Source organism: Hylobates moloch, unplaced genomic scaffold (assembly GCF_009828535.3).
Source record: "Hylobates moloch isolate HMO894 unplaced genomic scaffold, HMol_V3 SCAFFOLD_6, whole genome shotgun sequence".
NCBI classification, from domain to species: Eukaryota; Metazoa; Chordata; class Mammalia; order Primates; family Hylobatidae; genus Hylobates; species Hylobates moloch.
Window position 1 is genome coordinate 52,251,487 of NW_026652281.1, and position 24,069 is coordinate 52,275,555.

At 40.2% G+C, this 24,069-nt stretch overlaps 2 protein-coding genes across 3 annotated transcripts in view; one reads left to right on the forward strand and one right to left on the reverse strand.

Moving 5' to 3' along the window:
- The window catches only part of CAST (calpastatin), an 800,936-nt gene extending 789,659 nt beyond the window's left edge, over nt 1-11,277 (reverse strand). Inside the window, exons 1-2 of one of the 2 annotated variants that reach the window (XM_058440706.1) lie at nt 11,035-11,277; nt 4,881-4,974 (exon numbers count right to left, since the gene is read on the reverse strand). The gene's annotated coding sequence lies outside the window, so the exon portion shown is untranslated. Of the gene's footprint in view, nt 1-4,880; nt 4,975-10,583; nt 10,659-11,034 lie in introns of those variants that run through there. The other variant, XM_058440705.1, reaches the window with a different exon arrangement.
- ELL2 (elongation factor for RNA polymerase II 2) overlaps nt 10,744-24,069 on the forward strand; it is a 79,722-nt gene continuing 66,396 nt past the window's right edge. The window contains exon 1 of the mRNA XM_032156792.2: nt 10,744-11,046. Coding sequence (XP_032012683.1) covers nt 10,900-11,046 — 147 coding nt within the window. The 5' untranslated portion in view covers nt 10,744-10,899. The remainder of the gene's footprint in view (nt 11,047-24,069) is intronic.

Sequence of the window (24,069 nt, forward strand, 5' to 3'; positions counted from 1 at the left end):
ACTGGGGGTAAATGTTTTTGAATCATATATCTAGATTATATAAAAATCATCAAACCTTAATATGAAAGCAACTCTTTTTTTTAAAAGGCCAAAAGATCTGAAAAGACACTTCAACAAAAAATATATACTAATGGCAAACAAACACATGGATATGTGGTCTATATTACCAGTCATTATGGAAATGGAAACCAAAACCACAATGAGATACTACTATGTATGCTCTAGAATGACTTAAAAAAAAAACCTGACAATGCCAAGTGCTAACAAGTACACAGAAAAACTTGAATTCTCAAATGCAAAATGGTACAGTCACTATGAGCAATAGTTGGGCAGCTTATTATAATGTTAAATATACACTTACTATACATAATAATCCTACTCTTAAGTATTTACCCAAGGAAAATAAGACTTGGCTGAACATAGTGGCTCACACCTGTAAACCCAACACTTTGGGAGGCAGTTTGAGACCAGCCTGGGCAACACAGTGAGACCTTATCTCTACAAAATAAAAAGAAAATAATTAGCTGTGTTTGGTGGCATGCCCTGTAGTCCCAGCCACTAGGGAGGCTGAGATGTGAGAAGGGCTTGAAGCCAGGACTTTCACGCTGCAGTGAGCTATGACTGAGCCACTCCACTGCAGCCTAGGTAACAGGGGGAGACCCTGTTTCAAAAAAAAAAAGAAAGAAAAGAAATAAACAAAGAAGACATATTTATATAAAAACTATTTGTGAATGTTTATAACAGCTTTATTTACAATCACCCAAAATCGGGTATAATGTAAATATCCTTTAACTGGCAGCTAAACTGTGAAGGACCAATGAATGGAATAGTATTGAGCAATAAAAAGGAACAAACTATGGGTACCTGCAACAACATGGATGAATCTCAAATGCATTATGCTAAGTGAAAGAAGCCAGACTCAAAAGCCTACATAATGTATGATTCCACGTATATGACATCCTGGAAAAGGCCAAACTATAGTGATGGAAAATAGATCAGTGGTTGTTAGGGGTTAAGGGTGGGTGGCAGGAAGATCTGACTACAAAGGGACAATGTATTTTCAAGGAGTTCCTTCGAGGAGGTAATAGAATTGTTCTGTTTGTCGAATTTTTGGTATAAAATATATACCAAAAAGAGTAAATTTTAATGTATGTAAATTAAAAATACATTTTAAAAAGTTTACCTGAGCTAATACTTAAATATTTTATAGTAAATTTTTTGGGATAATTGTCATTGCAAACTCAAAAGTGCCTTCAAATTTTTTTTTAAAGTACATTTCCAATGCCATGCTTCTGTCTTGGCAAATATTCAAAAATTACATTTAATTAATCTGTGCAAACCTATATGCTTACAATGAGTATGTAAAATATAGGGTAATTTTAAAAACACAAGATAGAAACTTCAAAAAAGAGATTCAGGAACCTAAAAATGAGGCAAATATACTGAGTCAATATACCAAGTCAGAATCTATTTAGGAAAGACTTCTTCCTCTATGCAAAAACAAAATTTTTCAACACTTGAGAAAGCTAAATCATGATGCTTGGCTTTCTATGCTATTGAAGTTTAATACAATCTGCTGACTCCAGTCTCAGTATGCCCATCGGGGGTCACAGTCATAATAGATCATCAACATTACGAACTGCTGTTTTTGAGAAATGTGGATAATCTCCATTAGAGGCTAATACTCTTTTTGCAGGTAAATCAAATAATACCTTATACTTCTTATATTTTTTTGTGCTGGTTTAGTTGAGAAATATTGGAGAGAAAAGTCGCAATTCAAATACTTGATGCTTTTAAATTATCCAGAATCATTTTATACATGAGTGATTTATTCAAGGCAAAGATTAGAGGGACACAATCAGAAACAGAGAGCAGTTCTCCTTATTCTCAGTTAATAGCCCAGCTTCTAAAATCAGATCACAGGTTATTAAACACATTTCTGTTCATTAGTCATCATTAAAGTTCATTTGCTATGACAATTTGAGAGTGGCCTTATCTCTGTTAGTACTATGCAATAATATCGGCTCTTAGAGATAAATGTATTCCTTTCCTTTCCCAGTTGTATAATATTCCCTAGGATCAAACTGAAATGTTGAGTCATTTAGGACAGATAATATACAGTGCACACTCAGCAAACTTTATTCAGTATGTGGCTACTACCAAAAGCAATGATCTTTCATTAAATGCTTGTTGCAAATTATCCTTTAAGCTTCACATTGTTCATTATTTACACTGGTAGTACCCTATTTCCAATTCCCAAATGACACAGAGCCTCCTCTGATCATTCGTCTCTCTGCTTACTTTCTCCCTAGTAATCTCTGTTGTTCCCTTTACTTTCCAGATCAAAGTGCCTTCAGGCTTCCCAATAACTGCCTACAACAGTGAATGGCCTTTTCTGCCATTCCCAATGAGTAAGGTAAGCAAGGTCAACACATCACAATGGGTGTGCACCGAATAAGTGCAATGCCTAGGGGGTGGTTATTAATTCCAAAGCTTTTTCCTTCACTCAAAAAACATGCATGAAGCAAGTGACTTAGAGTGATGTTATCACTAGGAAAATCTTGGAAATATACACAGGGATACATGCAAACATCCCTCAAGCATAAGATACCTGTGTCGGTAAGAGTGGCCCACCATAGTCATAATTCTAAATAAGAAGGAAGTATGTCGCCATTAGAGTGGGCATGAAATTTAGGAATATTCCCCAATCTCTTTTCCTCATCCTCTTTCCTCATAACCTCCCTCAGAAAACTTGCCCAATTTCATAATCTCTACTGTTACTCAATAGGTTGACTCTGAGGCCTAAGAATCACATTTTCAAATGCCTGCCAGACATTTAATCCACTGATACCGCTAACCTAAACAAGGTCTTTCTCCTGATTCTCTTGTTTCTTTTTGTATAATATTGTCTTCTGGTAAACCAAACTTGAAGCTAGTAGTTACTTTTAATTCCTCATGCTCACTCACCTCTCATACTCAAAGCTGCCAAATCAGCCAACTCTACCTTCACAAAGCTATGATATTCTTCCCCTTTTCTCCATTCCCATTATTAATACCCTAGTACAAGGCCTCATTACTTTTTGCCTCTTAACTCTGCTCTCTTTTGTCATAATCACTCCCCCTCCACTTGTAGTACCTTATTTCAAATTCCCAAATGACACAGAGCCTCCTCTGATCATTGGTCTCCCTGCTTACTTTCCCCATAGTCATCTCCTTTGTTCCCTTTACTTTCCCAAATCAAAGTGCCTTCAGGCTTCCCAATAACTGCCCACAACAGTGAATCCATTCCAATCCATTACTTATACTTTTGTCACCTGAATAGTCCTAACATATAGATTAGATCACGCTACTTCCTGTTCAGAAGCCTCCAACGGTTCCCCATTGCTCACAGATCAAAGCCCATATTCCTTAACCCAATACTAAAAGCTCTCCTCACAATCTGTCCCCAATCCATCTTTATTGGCTCCATCTGTCACAATCACCTTCAAGCACCACATATTCCTGTGAAAACAGATTACTGTCTTTCCCCCAAAACACCTTATGATAGCTCATAAGATCCTTAAACTTAGAATATTTTAATACTCCCATTATCGCAGCTAGAAAACTTTGACATTCCAATGCTAACTCTTTCATGGAGCTTTTCCCAACACCCTGAGCTGAATATGTTCTCACAATCCAGAACTCCTCCATCACTGAATTAGTCCCTGCATAGTGCTTCTCACCTAGTAGGTCTTATCTTCACCTCTTATATCCTCTATTAGACTATACTGCCTGTTTCTAATTCTGTAAATATTCTAACCTATAAGGGTCATATTGGTTTTTAATTTTCCAAAACCCAAGGCAAAAGCAAACGTTTCCAATATTGGAGGCCATAACAGATGCAAAGGTCAAAGATGATAAATATGATACTTGAATAAACAGCTGAATGAGAATAAAATGAAATCAGCTACAGCTACAATTCTAAGTCAAAACAAAAAAGTCTTCTGTGTCCATATGTGTTGATATATTTCTTCTCTGCTTTTTGTCATGACATGTTCTGGAAACCATGACATAAAGTGAGAGACGCAGTCCCACGGGAAAAGTGATATTCTAGGGGATGTGTTTTTGACCAAAGATTCCTTATTAAATGAGCCACAGATATGAACAACATGCAATAAAAACAAAGATATAACTGTAAATCTTTCCAATAATTTAAAATCATAATCTGAGCTTTTTCAAATGGGCACCTATGCACTGTGCATATTTGTTATACCAAGGGTTCCAATATATCACAAATTATATATACCAAACATAAAAATAGAATTAACTTTCATAACTCTCATTAAAGTCAATATGCTAGCTATAATAAACCAAAGCTGAATGCATCATTTTATTTGCCTTGTTGCTATTTAGAAGGACATTGAGTGTTTGTGTGGAAAGAGTGATTCAAATGACTTAAGTCTTGCTTTCGACACCAACAAAAAAACCAGCCCCCAACCTGCCCATGGAAGTAGAACCAACCATTTTCTCTTTATTAATTTCACTGTGATAACCTGACACATTCATTATAATTCCTCAGACCTTAGAGCCATGTTCAAAGGTAGATATGCGAGATTTGGAAAAGGAAATCTCAGGTTCTAGTCTGGATCTGTCACTTATCAAGTGAGTGATACATACCCTCTCTGCGCCTCAGTTACCTAAAAGGTAACTATAGTATAAAACAATGGCTACCTCAGAGTTACAGAGAAAATTCAGAGGTAATGTAAATAAATTGCTTTTAAACTTCAAAGCCCCATCAAGAATAAGCTTTTTTATTTATGTATTAGTCCATTCTCATGCTGCTAATAAAGACATACCTGAGACTGGGTAATTTATAAAGGTAAGAAGTTTAATTGACTCACAGTTCAGTGTGGCTGGGGAAGCCTCAGGAAACTAACAATCACGGTGGAAGGGGAAGCAAACACGTCCTTCTTCACATGGCAACAGCAACGAGAACTGCCAAGCAAAGAGAGAAAACTCCTTATAAAACCATCAGATCTTGTGAGAACTCACTCATTGTTAGAAGAACAGTAGCATGGGGGTAACTGTCCCCATGATTCAATTACCTCCCATTGGGTCCCTCCCACAACATGTGGGGATTATGGGAACTACAATTCAGGATGAGATTTGGGTGTGGACACAGCCAAACCACATCAATTTACTTATTTATTTATTTATTTTAGAGATAGGGTCTCACTACATTGTCTGGGCTGGAATGTAGTGTCTATTCATAGGAAAGATCCCAGTGGAATGCAGCCTCGAACTGCTGGACTCAAAGAATCCTTCTGCCTCAGCCTCCTGAGTAGCTGGGACTATAGTATCACACAACTGCACCTGACAAGAATAAGCTATTATTAATTATCAAAATCATTCTTGAGGCAGATGGCATTTGGTCCACTATTGGCATGTTTAAAAGTGAAAGGCTAAACAAACATTCCCTCCCCACCCCATGTCTTCCTAACTCCTCAGTTTATTCAGAAATACATGTGCTCCTTTTTAGTACAAAACAGCATGGAAATGCTAAGAGTTGTTAGGTCACTCTTTACCACTCTTCTCCTTTTCAGAGCCTATATGATATCTTTCAGGGCACTTTGCACTACGCTGAATAGCCATAAAACAATTATCATCTGGGAGAATGGCCACTTTGGTCACTATGCTGGACATAGTTCAGTTCTGTGGACAGGACATTTTCTTCAATCAGGGAAGATGGGGAGAATTTTCTTGGTGTTTAGAGGAATCAAATCTGAGTCCTTTTTCCTCCAAAGGACGTACAACTTTCTAGAGACTGCTCTTAATGTGGAGAAAGGCAAGGAATAGAGAGAGGGGAAAAAAGCTAAAAAGGTATTAATGAAGACTGAGTATCTCCATCTTAGGAAGCTAACGTGCGTGTGTATTCAATACATGTGAAAGGAGAGATAGCCCTGGCCACCTAGCCTTCTACTCAGCCCCATTAAGAGTGAAGAAGGGCTTTGAACTGGAAGGGAGGAGGGACTTTCCTTACTTCCAAATTACAATTTTTTTTTAAATAACCAGACTGTTCTAGAAAGAGAAAGGAACTTTGGAGACTAAGAAAGTGTACAGGTAGATGTCCAGAGATGGGTAACACCTCCTAACCCTGGGAAGAAGCAGAGGCTGCCAGCCCCAGGAAGGGTACAGCCGAAGTCCAGTGTCCTTTCAGTACCTCAATAAGTATACACCTGGGGAGGGAGGCTGGACTTTGCTGAGGCTAGTACCCCATGGCTGCCAGTTTCAGCAAAGTTCTCAGATAAGCGATTCCTTTCAGAAAATCATGTGGACATGGTCCATCATCATATTACAAGGCTAGGGAGGGTTTCAGCCTCCCTTCTCATAATCCCCATCAGTGCCACTTAACCCTACCCACATAAAAATACACAACATAAGTAAACACAGTATGTTTGCTCTACAAACACACTTTCAATTCAGGTCCTCTATTTCCTTCTATCTAGGTTGCGCTCCATCCCAAACCCTTCCTACAAAGAAACTCTTGAGCCTCTAAAAGATTATACCAGCAGAGATGGACCTAGATTAGAGAGCCCTCCCCATATATTCTGGAGTCTTTGTATGACTTGTAAATTAACTGTCCTACTACTCAGACGGGGAACTCAGAGCCAAATTTAGCAATAATGATGATAATAATAATAATAATAATGCAATGTAACATTTCTTGTACTTAGAGTAAATATTCGCACAATACGATAAAAATTATTCAACTTAAAACCTGTATTTACATAACAAAATCTATGCCCTAACTGTAGGTATCTCACTTTTATTCTCTATAAATATCTGCTGAAGTACTTTTAAAACTATCAAGCTTCTACTTCAATTGTGTCCAAGGCAAGGAAATTTAGTACATTTTAGATTTTAGTACATGGCTGGGCAAAGCCTTGAAGGGAGAGCAGTGTAACGGTTGGGTCAAACACAACCATTGCACAAGGGAGCAAGCAGCATTGGGGAAGAGAATTTAAAAGGGAAAGATTTTCTCTCTGGAAATTCTACATTGAGAGAGCTTCTGTGCTATAACTCTATAAGGTTCTATGTTCTCTTTTTGTAACAGAAGCCATTGCCTTGTATTAAGACATTAATAAGCATTAACTTTTTGTATAGATGAGTTTAAGAAATAACCTACAAAACTGCTAATACAGGTATAAGACAGAATGCCCTTCTGCATTGGCAGTCACTACAGCATATTTGGAAAACTAGAAACCTGTGGGCTAACTTTGGCCTAAAACATTTTTAGTGTCCAGAAAATGCTTATTAAAATTTTTAACTTAAGTGTTACAGAATAAATATTAGGAGATTTACATAAAAATCCTTGTTTCTCAGCTTTAAAAAAAATACAGAAGATCTGGCAACACTGGGCCACCTTATGTTCACCTGGCAACAATCAGCTGAACCAAGAAATCACTGAGCCCTTTAAACCTCCCAGCTCACTACCGTCCAGCATCTTCAGTCCCTATGGCATTGTATCTGCCCTTTTCCACTCACTTGGGTATCCAGTGGTCCCTGAAGGCAACTGAATTGGTGACCTCTGTACCAAAGATGTGAGAAACAGTCATTAAATATGCAGCAACCTGGAATGAGGGATGGCCCAGCATTTGAAGGCCAGAGAAGGCCTTGATATTCATATATCCTTTGCCAGCACTGTATACTAGACATGAGAGACGGAGCAGGCCCTGCATCAGATTCCTTTTAGCCTTTTTCCTGCACTGAACTGTCTTATACAACAGATTTCTTCTCAGTTATTAAATCTAATCCATAGCTATTCTGTGTATATAAGGACTGGAAAGACACTTAAAGAGCTGATTCCGACCCTGCCTCTCCTGGTTATGTTAGGCAGGTTGCTTTTAAATTAATGGGGGTCTCAGTTCCTCCTTCATAAAACTAATGGGTTCACCTGGCATCATCATGAAGATCATTTTTAGTTGGGCTGTCTCCATCTATACCACCTCCAACTTATCTATAATCTACTCAACCCTCAAGAGCTGTTCAAATTCTATCACCTCCATTAAACCTCTTCAGACTTTTCCTTTCTTTGAATTTTTGAGCTTATCACCAACACCATCCAAATTAGCATTTACTAATTTTCTAATTGCTTTGCTTTGAGTATACTGGTTCACTTGCCACATTGAAACAGAAAATTCCTTTAGAGACTTTACAGTTTAATTTTTAAATACTCTACAGCATGTTATACTTAACTGGTATTCAATGATTATTTAATTATTTAAACCAGATAAAGATACAGAAAATATGTATAAAATGGCAACCTTCCCAAAAAGCACCTTTCATCAGCCTACTCAAAATAAACTATCCTAACCAGCATCATAACTTGACCATCTGATTCAGGTAGGCATAATGTGTACTATGCCTGTGAGACATCAAAGAAAAGACACTACTAGATTACCATATTACTTTGTACTTGATCATTTCCTCCTTCCACAGTTGAAAAGCTCAAAAGGGGAAAAATACAAACAAACATTAACTCACTACAATAATATATTAATCCGTGAAAGATTTGTTACCCACTAAAATAGGGCATGAGAAAAATTTTCCTACTATAATTTTTTTAAAAAATCAATTACTAGTAAGAAGCTATAGGTCAGATATTTGAAAACTACAACGAAAACCATCCTTACTCCTCCCCCACCCCCTTGGATGTCATCAGAAATTCTGAGTAAGAGTAGGCCAAGTTAGGATATCATGTGGGTGGGGATTTACCCACATTCACCGGAAAAGCAGTGGGATACAGGTTTTACTTGTTCCGGTCAAACTTCCCTTCCCCCTCACCTCCCAAATAATTAAGGCTTTAGCTATGTGCTCGGTTCTTTACTATCAAAGCAAAAAAAAAAAAAAAAAAAAGAGAGAAAGAGAGAGAAAAGAAAAATTCAAGTACAGAATTATTTTTAGACTATAGTCGGCTTAGAGATGAATTATTTGAATAAGGTTTCTACTTCTGGAAAGCGGAGAAAACTAGGTAGTAAAGCCTCTATTTCCCTTCTGAGAGTAAACTTTTTAATCCAATTTGATGATTACCTTAATTTCTCTACTACATGAATTTAAGATAACACTGTATCACTAAAGTAAATTAAATTAGCAAGTGTTAATCATGTCTTAACAGCTAGCCAATCTTAGTGGGTTGAAATTAAGTCAATTTACAAACTTTTCCTGTGATGGAGCAACACTTAATACAGGTGTTTCCACTTAATCCAATTCATTCTGTAATTCACATTATACACCTACTATGTTTGAGGGTCTGAATCAAAAGGGAGTGTACCCGTACGGTGGGGAAGGCATTTATTGGGAGGGGAGGACATGGAATCATGGCCCTAATCCTATTTAAAATAATGAAAAATACTGATTAAATAACTATAAACTGTCTCGGGGAATCCCAGTAGAACAGAACACGGTTTTATAAGCTGAGGGTAAAAACAAGCGTCTCAGTTTTTTTATAAAAAAAACTTTTTTAAACTGCCTTTCAACAGTTTGAAAGCTTTCAATGGTTTGTTTTATCTGGTGTTTCTGATCACCCAATTAATCCATCCTCTGACAGGAACCCATCTGTCAGTCTATCCACACACAATCTGAAAGGGACTCCAGATTAGGCTCCCTCTTTTAGCCACACCTACACAGGAAGCACCCTGTGGATGGAATGGAAAGTATGCCAGGCCTGTGCACACCCCTCACGCCCCATCTCCTTCGTTTAACCTCGACAGCCTCTTACCTTTAAACCCTAGCTAGGTTTTCACACAGCCCTATCAAATAAAAAGGACAAAACTCAAACTGAATTAGAGAATGAGCATTGTCAAGGTTTCTTTTAATTTAGATCAATGCCAGTTTTACTCTTCTTCTAGAGTCCTTTTTAAGGAGATATCATCCCAACCAGTTGTGATCCCAGAGAATCACAACAGGGCATGGCGTAGGAAAGACGTCGAAGCTCAATTCTCTATTATGCCATGCCCACCATACGAAAGGCATTTAACCTCCCGCGTGATTTTGTCCTTAAGATGCTCCACAAAATCTAACACAACTCCTACATCTAAGAGTCGACTCACTAATTTCAAGGGTTTTTTTTGTTTGTTTTTATAAGCTCTGCGTGTGGCACCCGATAACTTCAAGTTTAGAGTGAGCAGTTTCCTCCCAACGCCGCCTGCTCAACTACAGTACTAGGAGTTTTGAGGAGCAGCTCTCTAGCGAGGCCGCCTGCTGCGTCCTCCCCCACACGCACGCACCAAGTTCTACAGCTTCCGCAGCCGTCGGGGAACAACGTCCTTATTTGGTCACGGCCATCCCCTTACATAGTGGAGGTGGAGATCCTCCTCTCCAAGCACCACCCGCGTAGGGCGAGATTCCCCAATTCTGACTTTTCACTACTATCCCCCACAGGGGCGGGGCTCCAACTCCAGGTAACCAGACCAGGCAACCTGGACTTCCAATTAGCAGGGTAGTCCCCAAGCCGGCCTGGCCAATCTCGGCCGGCTAGCCAAGACGACCAGACCTGACGTCAGACATGATTAAGTTGGCGCGTCACCTAGACGTCAGCCTCTTACCTCTCGGACGTCCCGTCCCAGGAGTAAAACTCCAGCGACTTTGGGCCCCGCCCCCGTGAGAGTGGAGGGCGGCCGATGAGGGCGGTTCTGAAGGGAACGAGACCAATGAGACCAGCCCGGGGCGGGGCGCGGGTCCGGAGGGTGGGGCGGGTGGCGGCGGTGGCAGTCCGAGGTCTGGCTCCGCGCAGTATATGACAGTACGTCAGCAGCGGGATGGCCCTAGCAGTGGCGGCGGCTGCAGAAGCCCAAGCAGCCGCGGCCGCAGTGGAGGCTAGAGCCGGAGCGGCGGCGGCGGCGGCACCCCGGGGAGTTTAAGATGGCGGCGGGGGGGGCAGCGGGCCTGCGGGAGGAGCAGCGCTATGGGCTGTCGTGCGGACGGCTGGGGCAGGACAACATCACCGTACTGCATGTGAAGCTCACCGAGACGGCGATCCGGGCGCTCGAGACTTACCAGAGTCACAAGGTGAGCGGGCCGGCCGGCAGGCTGGGCTCAGGGAGGCAAAGCGCACCCCTCACGGCCTGGCCGCGCCTCCCCCTGCCCGGGCGCCGGGTGCGGGGCCGGCGGAGCCGTGGCTGGCAGCTGCCGCCGTCAGCGCCCGCAGCCGCCAGGCAGGGCAGGGCCGGGCAGGGTGGCTGACGCCGCGGTCCCGGGCTAGCCTGGGCGTTGAGGAAGCGGGCAATCGGGCGGCCCCTAGCGGCGGGGCCGAGGCAGCCGCAGCCCTGGGTCGGCTGCGCTGCCGCTGCGGGACTTTCCGACGGCGCCCGAGGATTTCCTGGCTTGCTGGGTCCCAAGGAAGGAGAGAAGCCCCGATAAGAGAAGTGAGATGACCACGCTACCCTCGGCGGGGAAGGAGGGTAGCGAGCAGCGTATGGGCAAGGAACCAGGGACGACTCGCAGGCACCAGCTGTCTGCGTTTTCTAGTTACATAGGCACGGTGGATCCTCAGAGACAGGACACAGGCGCTCTGCGTGTGGGGGTGGGACACACCTTGTATTCCCAGGGACTTGGGGACACAGGCGCTCCATGTATCAGAGGACACACTGTGTGCTCGAAGAGATGGGGACTCGGGCGCATGGTGAGGGGCACACGGTGTACTCATAGAGATAGGGACTTAGGCAGTCCGTGTAAGGGGGCGGCGCACACTGGAACGGCGGGGACACTGGCGCTTCGCGTACGGGGGGGAGGGGACACACCTGCATTCTCAGGGACTCCGGGACACCAGCGCATCGTGTTACTGGAGACGCGCCGCGTCCGGGGCGGACACAAACCAACCCGGGGAGAGAACTGAGGACTCACACACTCTTAGCGCTCCCCGGGAGCAAGACATCGGGTTCTGGGGAGAGAGGTTCACGGACGCTCAACGTACCCGAAAAAGCTCCCGGCGTCTTGGGCTGACTCTGGGAAGTGTAAACGGGGAACGAGCCAGAAGGTGGGAGGATACAATGAATCCCGGGCAGAGACTCGGGCCTCTCACCCCTCGTTTTCGAGAGAAGCCCATGGACACACACACACACATACACACTCCTCCAGTACAGAGAGAGGCTCAGATAGGCGCACATACACTGTAATTGGACTACAAATCCAGACGCTTTCATGTTGGAAAAAAAATGGGAGAGGGAAGCACCGAGAAGGGACGCGGTAACCAGGGTGCATGGGGAAACAGTTTATGGACATGCAGTACTGTATGCCTATGTGGGAGACCGGAGTGGATACATTGCGTGAGGGAGGGATATGCCATATGGGGGAACCTGTAACGTTTTACAGGAGAGGAAAGAGTCGGAAGGGAGATAGAACCCACGGGGCATCTTACAAATAGCCCATTCTATACTGAAGAACACACTCCAACCGGTCTCGTAAAACAGGCAGAGGGGCAGAAGGACACCGAGACACAGACTCACATAGTTATTCAGCTAAAAGTGGGGAAAAGAATTGACATCTGTTGAGCTCCCACTAGTGCCAGGCACTTTAAATACATAAAGCAAAGGCAGAGTCTGAGGCAGAGCGGCAGGAGAGGTGTGAACCCTGGTTCACTGGGAGTGTCGGAGAGAGCCGCCCTACCCCGACATAAGTGTGCACACAGAGGAAGGCATTAGTTGTGCACGCTTTGGATAGAAAATGAACTCACATGATAGGGTATTTGTAAACAGCAGTGGAGGCTCAGAGGTGAGTGTATTGTTAGGAAGGCACTCACAGAATTGGGTGGACACATGAGTGTACGTGCTAGGACACTTGTGTTACTAACCAGAGAAGCATATGGTGAAAAGGACTCACAGACTTTGTGTGGTGGGGTGAGGGGGCGTCAGGGAGGAGTGCATGCACAGGGAGAAAGGTACCATCCTACATACAGTGAAATCTCGGGAGAAAACCTCAAGAATGGCTGGGAGACATACAAGAAATAGAAAACTGCATGTACCAATAGCTACTTCTAGATAGGTGCACCTGCAGTGAAAAGACCAGCATCAGACGGAGTGGGAGGCCCATATGGGGGAAGCCAGAAACACAGGCAGAGGGACAGAAGCAGACAGTGGAGAGAAACTCTGGAGAGAAACTCAGCCTTGCAAGATGGAAAGATAAGCTTGCCTGTTCCAAGGGAAGGGCGTGGGAAGGAATGGCAGTGGGAAGAAGGTAGGTCTGGGGATGTGAAGAGAAAACCCAGAGGCCCAGAGAGAAAGAAGTCAGCAGGAGGCGGCCAGCCCCTATTCAGGAGCAGACCCGAGGAGCAGAGAAAGACTCGACACAGTGGGTGGGAAGAGGCATCTCTGGGGGTAGTAGGTCAGCCAGCTACCTTGGGAAAACAACAGGCAAACTGTACAGTTGATTACAGCAAGATTGACGGTGTACACTTGTGGGGAAAGGGGGCAGATGAGGAGGTCCACTTGGGGAAGGGAAAGTGAAGTGACAGATGCCCCCAGTGCCCACTGATCTGCATGACCACTGGAGGCCCCAGAAGGGCCTTTTCCTACCTTTGTATGTCCTTCATTTCTGCTTCCTATACCCTAGTGTTTTCATATTTGGGATTAAGTTTACAGTGCTCTAAAAGCCCCTGCATTTATATACCAGTAGCTTCCAGGAGACAGAAGATCAAAAATTCTTTCTCTCCCAACCCACCACTTAGTTCTTAATTTAAAAAAAAAAAAAAATTACTTTTTAAGAGGTACCAAAGTCGTCAATGGCTTTGTTTGCTTCTGATTGCTTCTAGTACTTTTTCCATTTCTGTACATGCCCATTTATGAGTCTGGTTGGTCTCTACAGAGGCAGCAAAGGGAAAGGAGGAAGACTTTTTCCAGATCTCTCTACCTTAAAGCATGGAGCCAGGTAGCTTGTATTAGTCCTAGAATTCCTTTTCTCCTGCAAAACTGGTGGTAGAAACAATGGCATGGGGGGTATGGTACATAAGCTGACCATCCTTAACCAGCTCCTATCAGGACTCACTGTCAGCTCAGCCATGGAAACACTTTTTAAGGGGTGTGGACAAGTAAGCAGGAATTGGAGTGAAACTGTCAACCTCAGTTGGATGAAAACTGGGAAGAAACCAAAAAAATGAGATAGATACCTTTCTGGTGACTGAATGTACCATTGGTACCTACTGCAGGCTCTGCCCACCTATGTGTCCTCAGTGCCCCTCCTCCTGACTCAGCCAGACCAGTGCACCTCTATGGGCACAGTAACAGTTGCTAGCAGTAGGCATCTGACTGAGCTTTTATCCTCCAGTGGGAGGATATTAATTTGGTCTTTCTTGTTTTCCATCGTTATTAGAAATAGGGCTCATGACTTTAAATTGAAGCTGCTGTTTGGGAACATGTTCACATGGATTGGCTAATTGGGAAGAGGTTTCTGGTGGTCAAACCTGTTCTCTCTGCGGGGGAAATGGTTTTAATTTCTCATATAAAACTGTCCGCCACCATTCCTGTACTCATATAGGAGGGTACTTGATGACAGGTAGCCTCTAAGCAGCTCTGGCCTATGTAAAGTGATGACTATTACTCCTCTTCTAATGACTTAAGAGCCAGAAATTTCAACAGGTTAATTTGCTAAATTAAGCATCAGAGAATTCTTTTTTTGTCCAAATTATTTTGTCTATTGGAGTTACTCTTCTAAATTAACCCACTTTGACGTAAGCCTTCAGAGAAGTGAATTTAAAAATTTTAGGAAGCTATGATTTAGGCAGAACAGAGAACTTCTCTAGATATAATTGAGCAAATTTACAACGTTCTTAGCATTCTTGGAAACAGAATATTTGATGAAAATTCTGAAATCTTGTTTTTTTTCAAATTACAATTCCTCACTGTTTCAAAAGACGCATAATCCTACTTGACCTTCATTATTCGGGTTTCCTATTTTTAGAGAAGTGATCTTGAGAGCCTTTCTAAACAGGCAGAGGGACATTGTGAGTCCAGCAATGAGAGTTATAGTTGGAGTAAATATCTTCTAAAAGTTGTTTTCCCACTCACTTTGAATACAGAAATGGTTTCAAGTTGATTGTATATCATGTTTACTGGAAAGTTATTTCCATGATTGGCAGAAAAATTTAGACATGATAATACAGATATCTACAATATTAACCTTTTAAAATGTAGATTATTTTGAATGAGGAGAGAAGTTGCTAAATAAATAAAATCACAAATTACAACTTTATAGTCATTTTAAATTGTTATCTGTAATTGTGTGGTCTACATAAGCTCTACATGTTTTAAATGAGCATATATTACTGTAATTACATATTTCCCCCAAATGGAAAACTATATTTAAAATTAAAATCTGACACTTAAAAATACATTTTAGCTAAGTTCCTCAGTAATGCAGCTGGCTTTATTTTGATGTTTGAGTAATTTACTTTTATAACAAAAACTTTATCAAAGCATTATTTTCAGATTTTGTTGTTGCTGAGCCTGTCAATTTAGTTTTTAAAAAATGTTTACTCAAAGTTTCAAAGGTGGTGGCTCAAATAATACTACCATGTTTGCTGAACTATTACATAAAAAGTCTTGCATAGTTGTGTTTGGGGGCAGGGGCTGCTCCTGCTCTATCCCTGAAGATCAGAAAGCAGATGCCTTTAAGTGGGATTCTGCTAACACATTCTCTTGTCAACTCCATTGGATTGAAATACATTTTTCTGCCTTTGTTAGTGTCTTCTAGGAAAGTGGTAATGTTTTTAAAATTTGTACATATGTATTGCCATTTAATTTTTCATAATTTTAGATGCTATTTACAAAGCATAAGTTCTTATTTAAGCCTCCAAAATGATTGTCCTTCATAGTAGCTCCCTTCAATGTGTTACTTGACCTTTTGTTAAATCACTGAGTCCACAGGTCAGAGGGTAAGTGACTTCCTCGCCTTATCCTTTTTTTCTACCAGGTGAACTTTTTAGCATTTGATTCATTATAGGTTAAGAAACAGAAAAGACTCATACTCTGCTTTTTTCTCTTTCTTTTTCTGCCTGCCCATATTTTGTATGTGTTTTCAATAATCTGCCTTATAATACAGAAGACTGTTCTTAAGCCACCACTTGAGCATCCAGACCTGCCAGCACAGCACTGCCACCACTGTTGGACATGTTTATTAAGCAAAACAGTGAGGTTTGCTTTAACAGATTCTATTTGCTCCACTTTTAAAATGTAGCCAAGTTTAATGTAAATAAATTAATCATACTGACTTTTAACTTAGACCCATTTTCAGTCTGTGCTTGATTTTAAAATGCTTTTTATCAATTAAAGTCAAGTTTGTACCCCATTCTTCGGTGTTTGGAAAGTTTATTCAGATACCCAGTTGCTCAATGCAAAGGAGGGTGTTCCTCCCTGAGAAAAGTAGTAGCCAGATTGCCTAAAAAGATAGACAGGGAAGCTTGGCACCAGAATTGGGAAGAGAAAGAAAGAACATATGTGAAGGATTGGAACATGTTCAAGAAAAGATTTTAAAAGGAAAGGGGCGTAGAATTCTTGGAATGGCTTATAGAAAAGCTTACCAAGGACAATCACCAGATTCAGCCTTTCCATTTGCTCCATTTGCACTTGTGAAAAATTACAGAAGCTGTGTTCCTAAGGCTTATTAGGTAATTGGTGATAAAGCCAGCAGAGAGAGGAAAATGAGAATTTCAGCTGAACCAAGGCTAGGTCACTTTTAACAATTTGTGATGACCCTTTTCTCTGCAACAGAGAAGCTTAGGAGCCCGGCACTAGATCCAGCCCACCATTTGTTAGATTGGGCCAAATGTATTTTGGATTGTTTGAGAAAATATCCCTAAAATGTGATATTATGGCCATTCCTACATTGAAGATGAAGTAAGTCTTACAATAAAGAAAACAACATGTATATAACCCAACATCTGACTGTCCTGCATACCTCAGCTCCGTACAGAATTTCTATAGCTTATGCACAGATTTCCCGCAGTTCTGGAGTAGAATATAATAAACTAATGTCCATGTCTTTAGAGCAAATTAAAGCTGGAAAACACGGCATAACTCGGGTCAGGTTACCAGCGAGGATTGCTATCTCTGTCTTTTGTTTTTTATCTCCTTCCTTCTTTCCTTCCTTCCTATTTTTTTCTGTGGCAGCATTATGGCTCTTGAGAGCCATGTTAAACCTTCAGGAAGAACTGGTTTAAGAGTTGCCACTAATACTTTGCCAGCAAAGACCAAAACTGGTATTTGCATGGTTTAATTCAGGATATAAGAAAAGGGAATTTTATTCATTAAGCTATAAGCTCCTTGAAGATTCATGAATAAAATTATCACCTTGAATTGACCTCTACAGTAAGGGCATTTGGCTACTGGTTTCATAGTAACTAGATTGTTAAACAAATGGCGTGAGTTTCTTTTCTTCACGGGGATCCTATATGTTATTGGTCTAAAATTCTTGGGTCTTAAAGGATTTTAGCAAGATTTTAGCAGACAAACTGGATGGGGACCACATCTCCAGCAGAAACAATGACATAGGTAAGCAAAGAAGAGTGGTAGCTAGGGCAAGCTCCAAGAATTGCCATAAAGACCCTGTTCTGCTTAACGTGAAGGGCAAGAGAAAAATATAGCTGAGTTTAAGAGAGAAAAAGTAGGTCGGAGCAGATTCATTACCTTACTAAGAAGTTGGGATTTTATTCTGTGAACAGAGTAGAAACATAAGGTAATTTGATCTACATTTTAGGATTATTCTGGCCCTGGTGTGCAAGATGACTATAATGTGAATCTGGAAGGAGATAGACAAGTTAGGAAGAAGTTTGTGGTCCAGGCCAGAGGTAACTGGAGTCCACCCTAGGGTGTTGGTGGGAGAGGTAGGAGATGAATAGAGTCTATAGAATTTAACAAGATATCGGTCGGGCGCGGTGGCTCACGCCTGTAATGCCAGCACTTTGGGAGGCCGAGGCGGGCGCATCACGAGGTCAGGAAATCAAGACCATCCTGGCTAACACGGTGAAACCCTGTCTCTACTAAAATACAAAAAAAAAGAAAATTAGCCAGGCATGGTGGCAGGCACCTGTAGTCCCAGCTACTCGGGAGGCTGAGGCAGGAGAATGGTGTGAACCCGGGAGGCAGAGCTTGCAGTGAGCCAACATCGCACCACTGCACTCCAGCCTGGGCGACAGAGCAAGACTCCGTCTTAAAAAAAAAAAAAAAAAAAAAGAATTTAACAAGATATTTTAAAGAAGCAGGATTGAATTGAGATTTCTAGCCATTGGCACTAGGAGGAGTACCCCTAATAGAAAAGGAGAAATTGGAAGCAGTTGGGAGAGTGGAGTTGGGGGTAGGAGAGATAAAGATGTGAGTGACATTTTGGTGAACATTCACTCAGTCTTTTAATTGATAATGAAAAGACTTGGGTTTGATTAGATGTTTTATATTTGAGAAGTATATTCGGAGTTTGAGGCAGACAGCTATATAAAACAGTGCTGTATTACTTAACATGTCTTATATAAACTGTTTTATTTGGATGGAAATTTTGGAGATTGTTGATGTTTTGAGGAAAGTTGAAATTCTTTGGGAAAAATTTGGTTTTGAGCAGGGCATTTTAAATTTTGTTTGTATTTTTATAGACTTTCTTTATTGAATAACCTCTATAAATTGTACTTAAGGCCATCATAAAGCACTGATAATATGAAATCTAATTTTATTTTAACATGGAAATCAGACCTTCTGTGGTTTCTGTCCTATTGATTAATGAAACGTAAGTAACTCTATATAATGTTCCTGGATTTACATTTCAAGTTTTATTTTGAAATAGTATAATTCCTAAAGGCCTTGAAGGAGTACTTTCAATTACTTCACATTTCCTCTATTCCTGTTTTGGTGTTTTGATTCCTTTATTTTTTTTTTTGTTGGCAGTTCCTTATGAAAAACATAACAAAAGAATCATGAGTGCTTAAAACTTGCTATACATACACATTGTAATGGACTACTATGAGTGCTTGGTTCTTGATCCAGGGAGATAACCTAATCTGGAAGACTTTTTCAGTGAACAGTGAGCTTATTCAAGGGTGTAGCCAGGCTTGAACTTTCTTATAAGATTCACAGAGATACTTTAAGACTTAAATATGCTTAGCTAGAAACTTAAGTATTAGCATATTTTAAGATAACATTTAATATCATTGCTTTTGGCTCCATTATTAGAAACCATGATGCCTCAAGAACCAGAAAAAGTGTCCATGTAATAAAAACTCAGCTGAGTATCTTAAGATGTTTTTTCTTTAATAAAAAGTTAAGAGGTAGAAGAGTTAAACTACCAAATATTCGTTTGTTCACTCAGCGAACATGTATTTATCTTCTGACATTTGCCAGGGATAGAACTAGGCATTGGAGATAGAAAGCTGAATAAGTCATGAATGGTCCCTGCCAAGAAAGTGCTTGTCATTTTATTAGAAGCAGGCAAATGTGAAAAAAATGAACACTATAAAGTTTGTGTTCAAGGAGATGTCTTCTTTACCTGCTATCCTCTGCTCAGCTTGTTGTTTCCACCACACCCGTGAGGTTATACCTGCCAAGGTCCCTGTTAAAGTCCAGTGGTCATCTCTTTGTTTCCATCTTACCAGACCTCAGTGGTATTCCATTCTCTTGACTACTTCTTCCTATTAGAAACACTTTCCTGATTTTCCTCCTACCTCTCTGCCTATTCTTTCTCATTCTCCTTTGCCTACTTTCCTCTGTTTGACTGGCCTCTGAATGTTGGAGCTCTCTCTCTCTTCTCTTTATCTGTTCAGTCTCCCTGGATGAGTTCATTTAGTCCTTTGAATTTAAATGTCATCTATACGTTAATGACTCCCAAATATTTATCTCCAGATCTATCCTTTTCTCTAGCTCCAAGTACTGATTTCCAATATACTTCCTCATCAAAGTTTAATAGACATCTCAAACCTTACATATCCAAACTGTGTTTTTTACCCTTTTAGGAGTTTTTCTCAAGGGTGTGGCTAATCATTGCAAGGAGAAAACTATCTTCTGACAATCAACTATTTCAATAAGTACAGACATAAAGGAAATTATAAAAATGTTACCTGATTTTGTTATTATAAAAGATCCTCTCGATCGCGCCACTGCACTCCAGCCTGGGCGACAGAGCAAGACTCCGTCTCAAAAAAAAAAAAAAAAAAAAGATCCTCTCCTTTGTTGATATGAGATTCCATGAGGGATCAAGTAAGTTTTTTTTAACTTTTATTTTAGGTTCGGGGTACGTGTACAGGTTTGTTATGTAGGTAAATTGCGTATCATGGGGGTTTGGTGTACAGATTATTTCATCACCCACGTAATAAGCATAGTACCCAATAGGTAGTTTTTTGATCCTCACCCTCCTTCCACCCTCCACCCTCAAAGTAGGCCCTAGTGTCTGTTATTGCCCTCTTTATGTCCATGCGTACTCAATGTTTAGCTCTCACTTACAAATGCAAACATACAGTATTTGTTTTTTTGTTCCTGTGTTAGTTTGCATAGGGTAATGGCCTCCAGCTCCATCTATGTTTCTGCAAAGGACATGATCTCATTATTTTTCATTGCTGTGTTGTATTCCATGGTATAGATGTACCACCTTTTCTTAATCCAGTCTACCATTGGTGGGCATTTAGGTTGATTCCATATCTTCACTGTTTCTAAAAATAACTCATGATTTTACTCCTCAAATCTCTATCTACCTAAGTGTTCCCTATCTCAGTAAGTAGCAGAACTATCAATTGCCTAGAAATTGACTAGCAACCCTTGATTTGTCTCCTGTTTTCTTGACATATTTGATCTATCAGCAAGTACTGTCAACCTTCAAAATATCCTGAATCTAACCCCACCCGTTACTGCTATTCCAGTCCCAGTTACCATCATCTCTCCTCAGGATCACTGCCATAAACTTCGAGGTGGCCTTCAAGTTTCTACCCTTCCCCCATAATCCACAGCAGCTAGAGTGATCTTTTCAGAACATTAAGTATGATCAAGTAGTCTCTCAGTTTCAAGCCCCCTGATGGCTCCCTTTGTAAAAAATGTTTTAGATGCCACATTTTATTAATTTCTAGTTTAAAAAAAAAAAAAACTCCATCTTCCAATCTAAGCTTATTTTACCACTTCTCCTTATACTTCTGCTTTAGAGTTCATGATCCCAGGAAACCTTTATTTGCATTTACAGTCAGATTTGATATATAAGCTAATTATACAATTATAAGGCTCACATTAAATCTGGGGAAAAAAATGGTGGGATACTATGCTTCAAGTGTTGATTTATTTATTTATTTATTTATTTATTTTATTTTATTTTATTTTTGAGACGGAGTCCTGCTCTGTCGCCCAGGCTGGAGTGCAGTGGCGTGATCTCAGCTCACTGCAAGCTCCACCTCCCGGGTTCACATCATTCTCCTGCCTCAGCCTCCCAAGTACCTGGGGCTACAGGCGCCCGCCACTACGCCTGGCTAATTTTTTGCATTTTTAGTAGAAACAGGGTTTCACCGTGTTAGCCAGGATGGTCTCGATATCCTGACCTCGTGATCCACCCACGTTGGCCTCCCAAAGTGCTGGGATTACAGGTGTGAGCCACCATGCCTGGCCAAGTGTTGTTGATTTAAATGCTGGTTCACAGTAACTAACTTTGGCTGGTTGTTCGGTTTAGATTTTTGCCTTCCATGTTCAAGAGCTATTTGAAATCCTAAGATTTAAGACAACCATATATATGAAGATTTTATATATATATAAATAAAATTTGGCATGTATCAGATAGCCACCGTTTTCTAGAAGCTATCTTTCAAAACAAGGATTGTGCTAAATAGATGTTGGTTTTGATAATCCCTTATATTTCACTCTTTCCATGCTGTAGTGGCTAGAAAGAAATTATTCTTTACTTCATATGTTCTTTAATCTGGTACTTCCAAATCTGCAGAAAAGGAATTTCTTTTGAATCTAAGGTTACATTGACTCACAGGGCAAAATACTAGATTGGTTTTGTGAAGCTTAATGACTTTCTTTTTGGCATCTAGTAAAAGGTTTGAGGCAAAGAAGGAGATACCATTTTTTAAAGTAGTTTTGGATTATTTCTAAATTTCATATCATGTATTATTCTAAGCATATTATTGGCTTTTAACAAGAGCTGAGTGTATTTTATTTCTTCAGGATCAACTGTCTGATTTCCTGTGCTATTTTCTGCTTTTAACTCCAATTTTCTTTCTTCCTCCTCTCTCCTTGCCTAGATATTTTTTATTACAGTGGTTAAAATATAATTACTAGATAGTCTTCTTTGGGTTCTCTATCAGATGATGTCCTAAAGAACAAAGAAAAAAGTGACTCTTGAACAAAAGAATCATTACTACCAGTTCTTAAATAGTATAGGGGGAAGGAAAGATGATCTATTTTGTCCAAGCGTGTCTACTTATTTACTTTTTACTAGTGCAAGTAAAAACAAGTTCTCCAATTGTCTGGTATTTTCCTTCTGCCATAGTGCAAAACCAAAAAAGTGATTCTTAATTCTCTGGCTTTCAGTTTCAAATTTTATATTACCATTGTTGAAGAGGGGCAGGAAAGACTAACCACATAAAATGCTGAATAAGAGCGCAGTTCTGAGCCCCAGGTCACTTATTAGCTGTGTAGCCTTCAGTAATTCATAGAACTTACCTGAGAAATGAGAATAATAGTATCTACCCTACAAGGGTGCTTCTGAGAATTCCCAGAGGTGGTAGTAAAAATGGATAGTGCCTGATACATTGTAAACACTCAAATAGTAACTGGTTAGCTATAACTGTTTCTTTAAACAATCCACTTTAAGTACTCACTTGAACCATCACCACTTATAGAAAGTTTTTTTGTTTTGGGCAAAGTTCCAAAATTATATTTGACATTGGAATTTTTCTTTGCAGTATCTTTATCATGGCTTATAATGCAGCTTAGATACAAAGGTAGATACCAAGTATTTAATAAATACTTGCTGATTGATTTCAAATAATTTAAGAATTCTTGAATTAAGTAAAGAATAATTCAAGAGTTAACCTTTAGTTAACTCAAAGTCCCATGATGGGTTCAAAAGGGAAGCTAAAGGTATCTCAAAAACATCTCTAACCTTAAAGAATAAAGTTGGAAAGATCTCTATAATATTTTTTAGAAATATTGTTATTTTCTAGGCCAAGAATGCTATTTCTTGTTTGTATATTTGTAAAACTGATGGTTGTTGATAAGGGAAAGGTAACCACACATTTAATTTGTTTACATGGGTAAGCAATATGTAAATAATCAAGAGATAGTTATAAACTACCTTTATAGGATAACTTTTTTATTCAACTCCAAAAACGCAGCTGTGCTCTTCTCCCACCCCGAAGGAATCATGTCAGAATTAATATTCCTTAGGAAAATTAATATTTCTTAGGAAAATGACTCAGTAAATTATATATTACTTTTATAGTTCTGATATATTGTGAGGAATAGTCCCTGGAAATAAGTGTACATAGATCTCTTTGGTCACAGAGCAATTCTTGTTGCAGTAGCATTGGCTTGTAAATGCAGATGTCAAGAGTATAACCAAACTTAAGAGCATTTTAGCATTGCCTGTACTACTATTCTGTGCTTAGGAATGCCCAACATTTCATAAGAGGTATAAAGCGTAAATTCAAGGAGCTCTAAGAGCAGTGAAAGTACTAAAATTTGACAGAATCTTTTGACTGCAAACCATCACTTTTATCAGGTTGTTGAAGGAGTTTCCCTAGCCAGTTACAATCTGCCTTTGTGTTCTTGGTTAGAAATAAATACCAGATCACTCTCTTACTTATAGCTCAAATACTATTCCCTTAAGCCCTAGAGTAACTTGATTTTCAGAAGAGCTACTTGGTGAAAATATTTAATTACAGCTAAAAGCAAAAGTTGAAACCTTACCTGAAACTCATTTCTAATGGGAATGTATTCAGCGAATGTTTAAAGATACAATGAGTTGAGGTCATGTTTATACAATTAAACTTAGGCTAAACAAATTTGGATAAAAAACTAACATGCTTTAGACATTTGCTTATAATGGTATTGACTTCTAAACTTTTTCCTGGTGGCTCTCTTAATA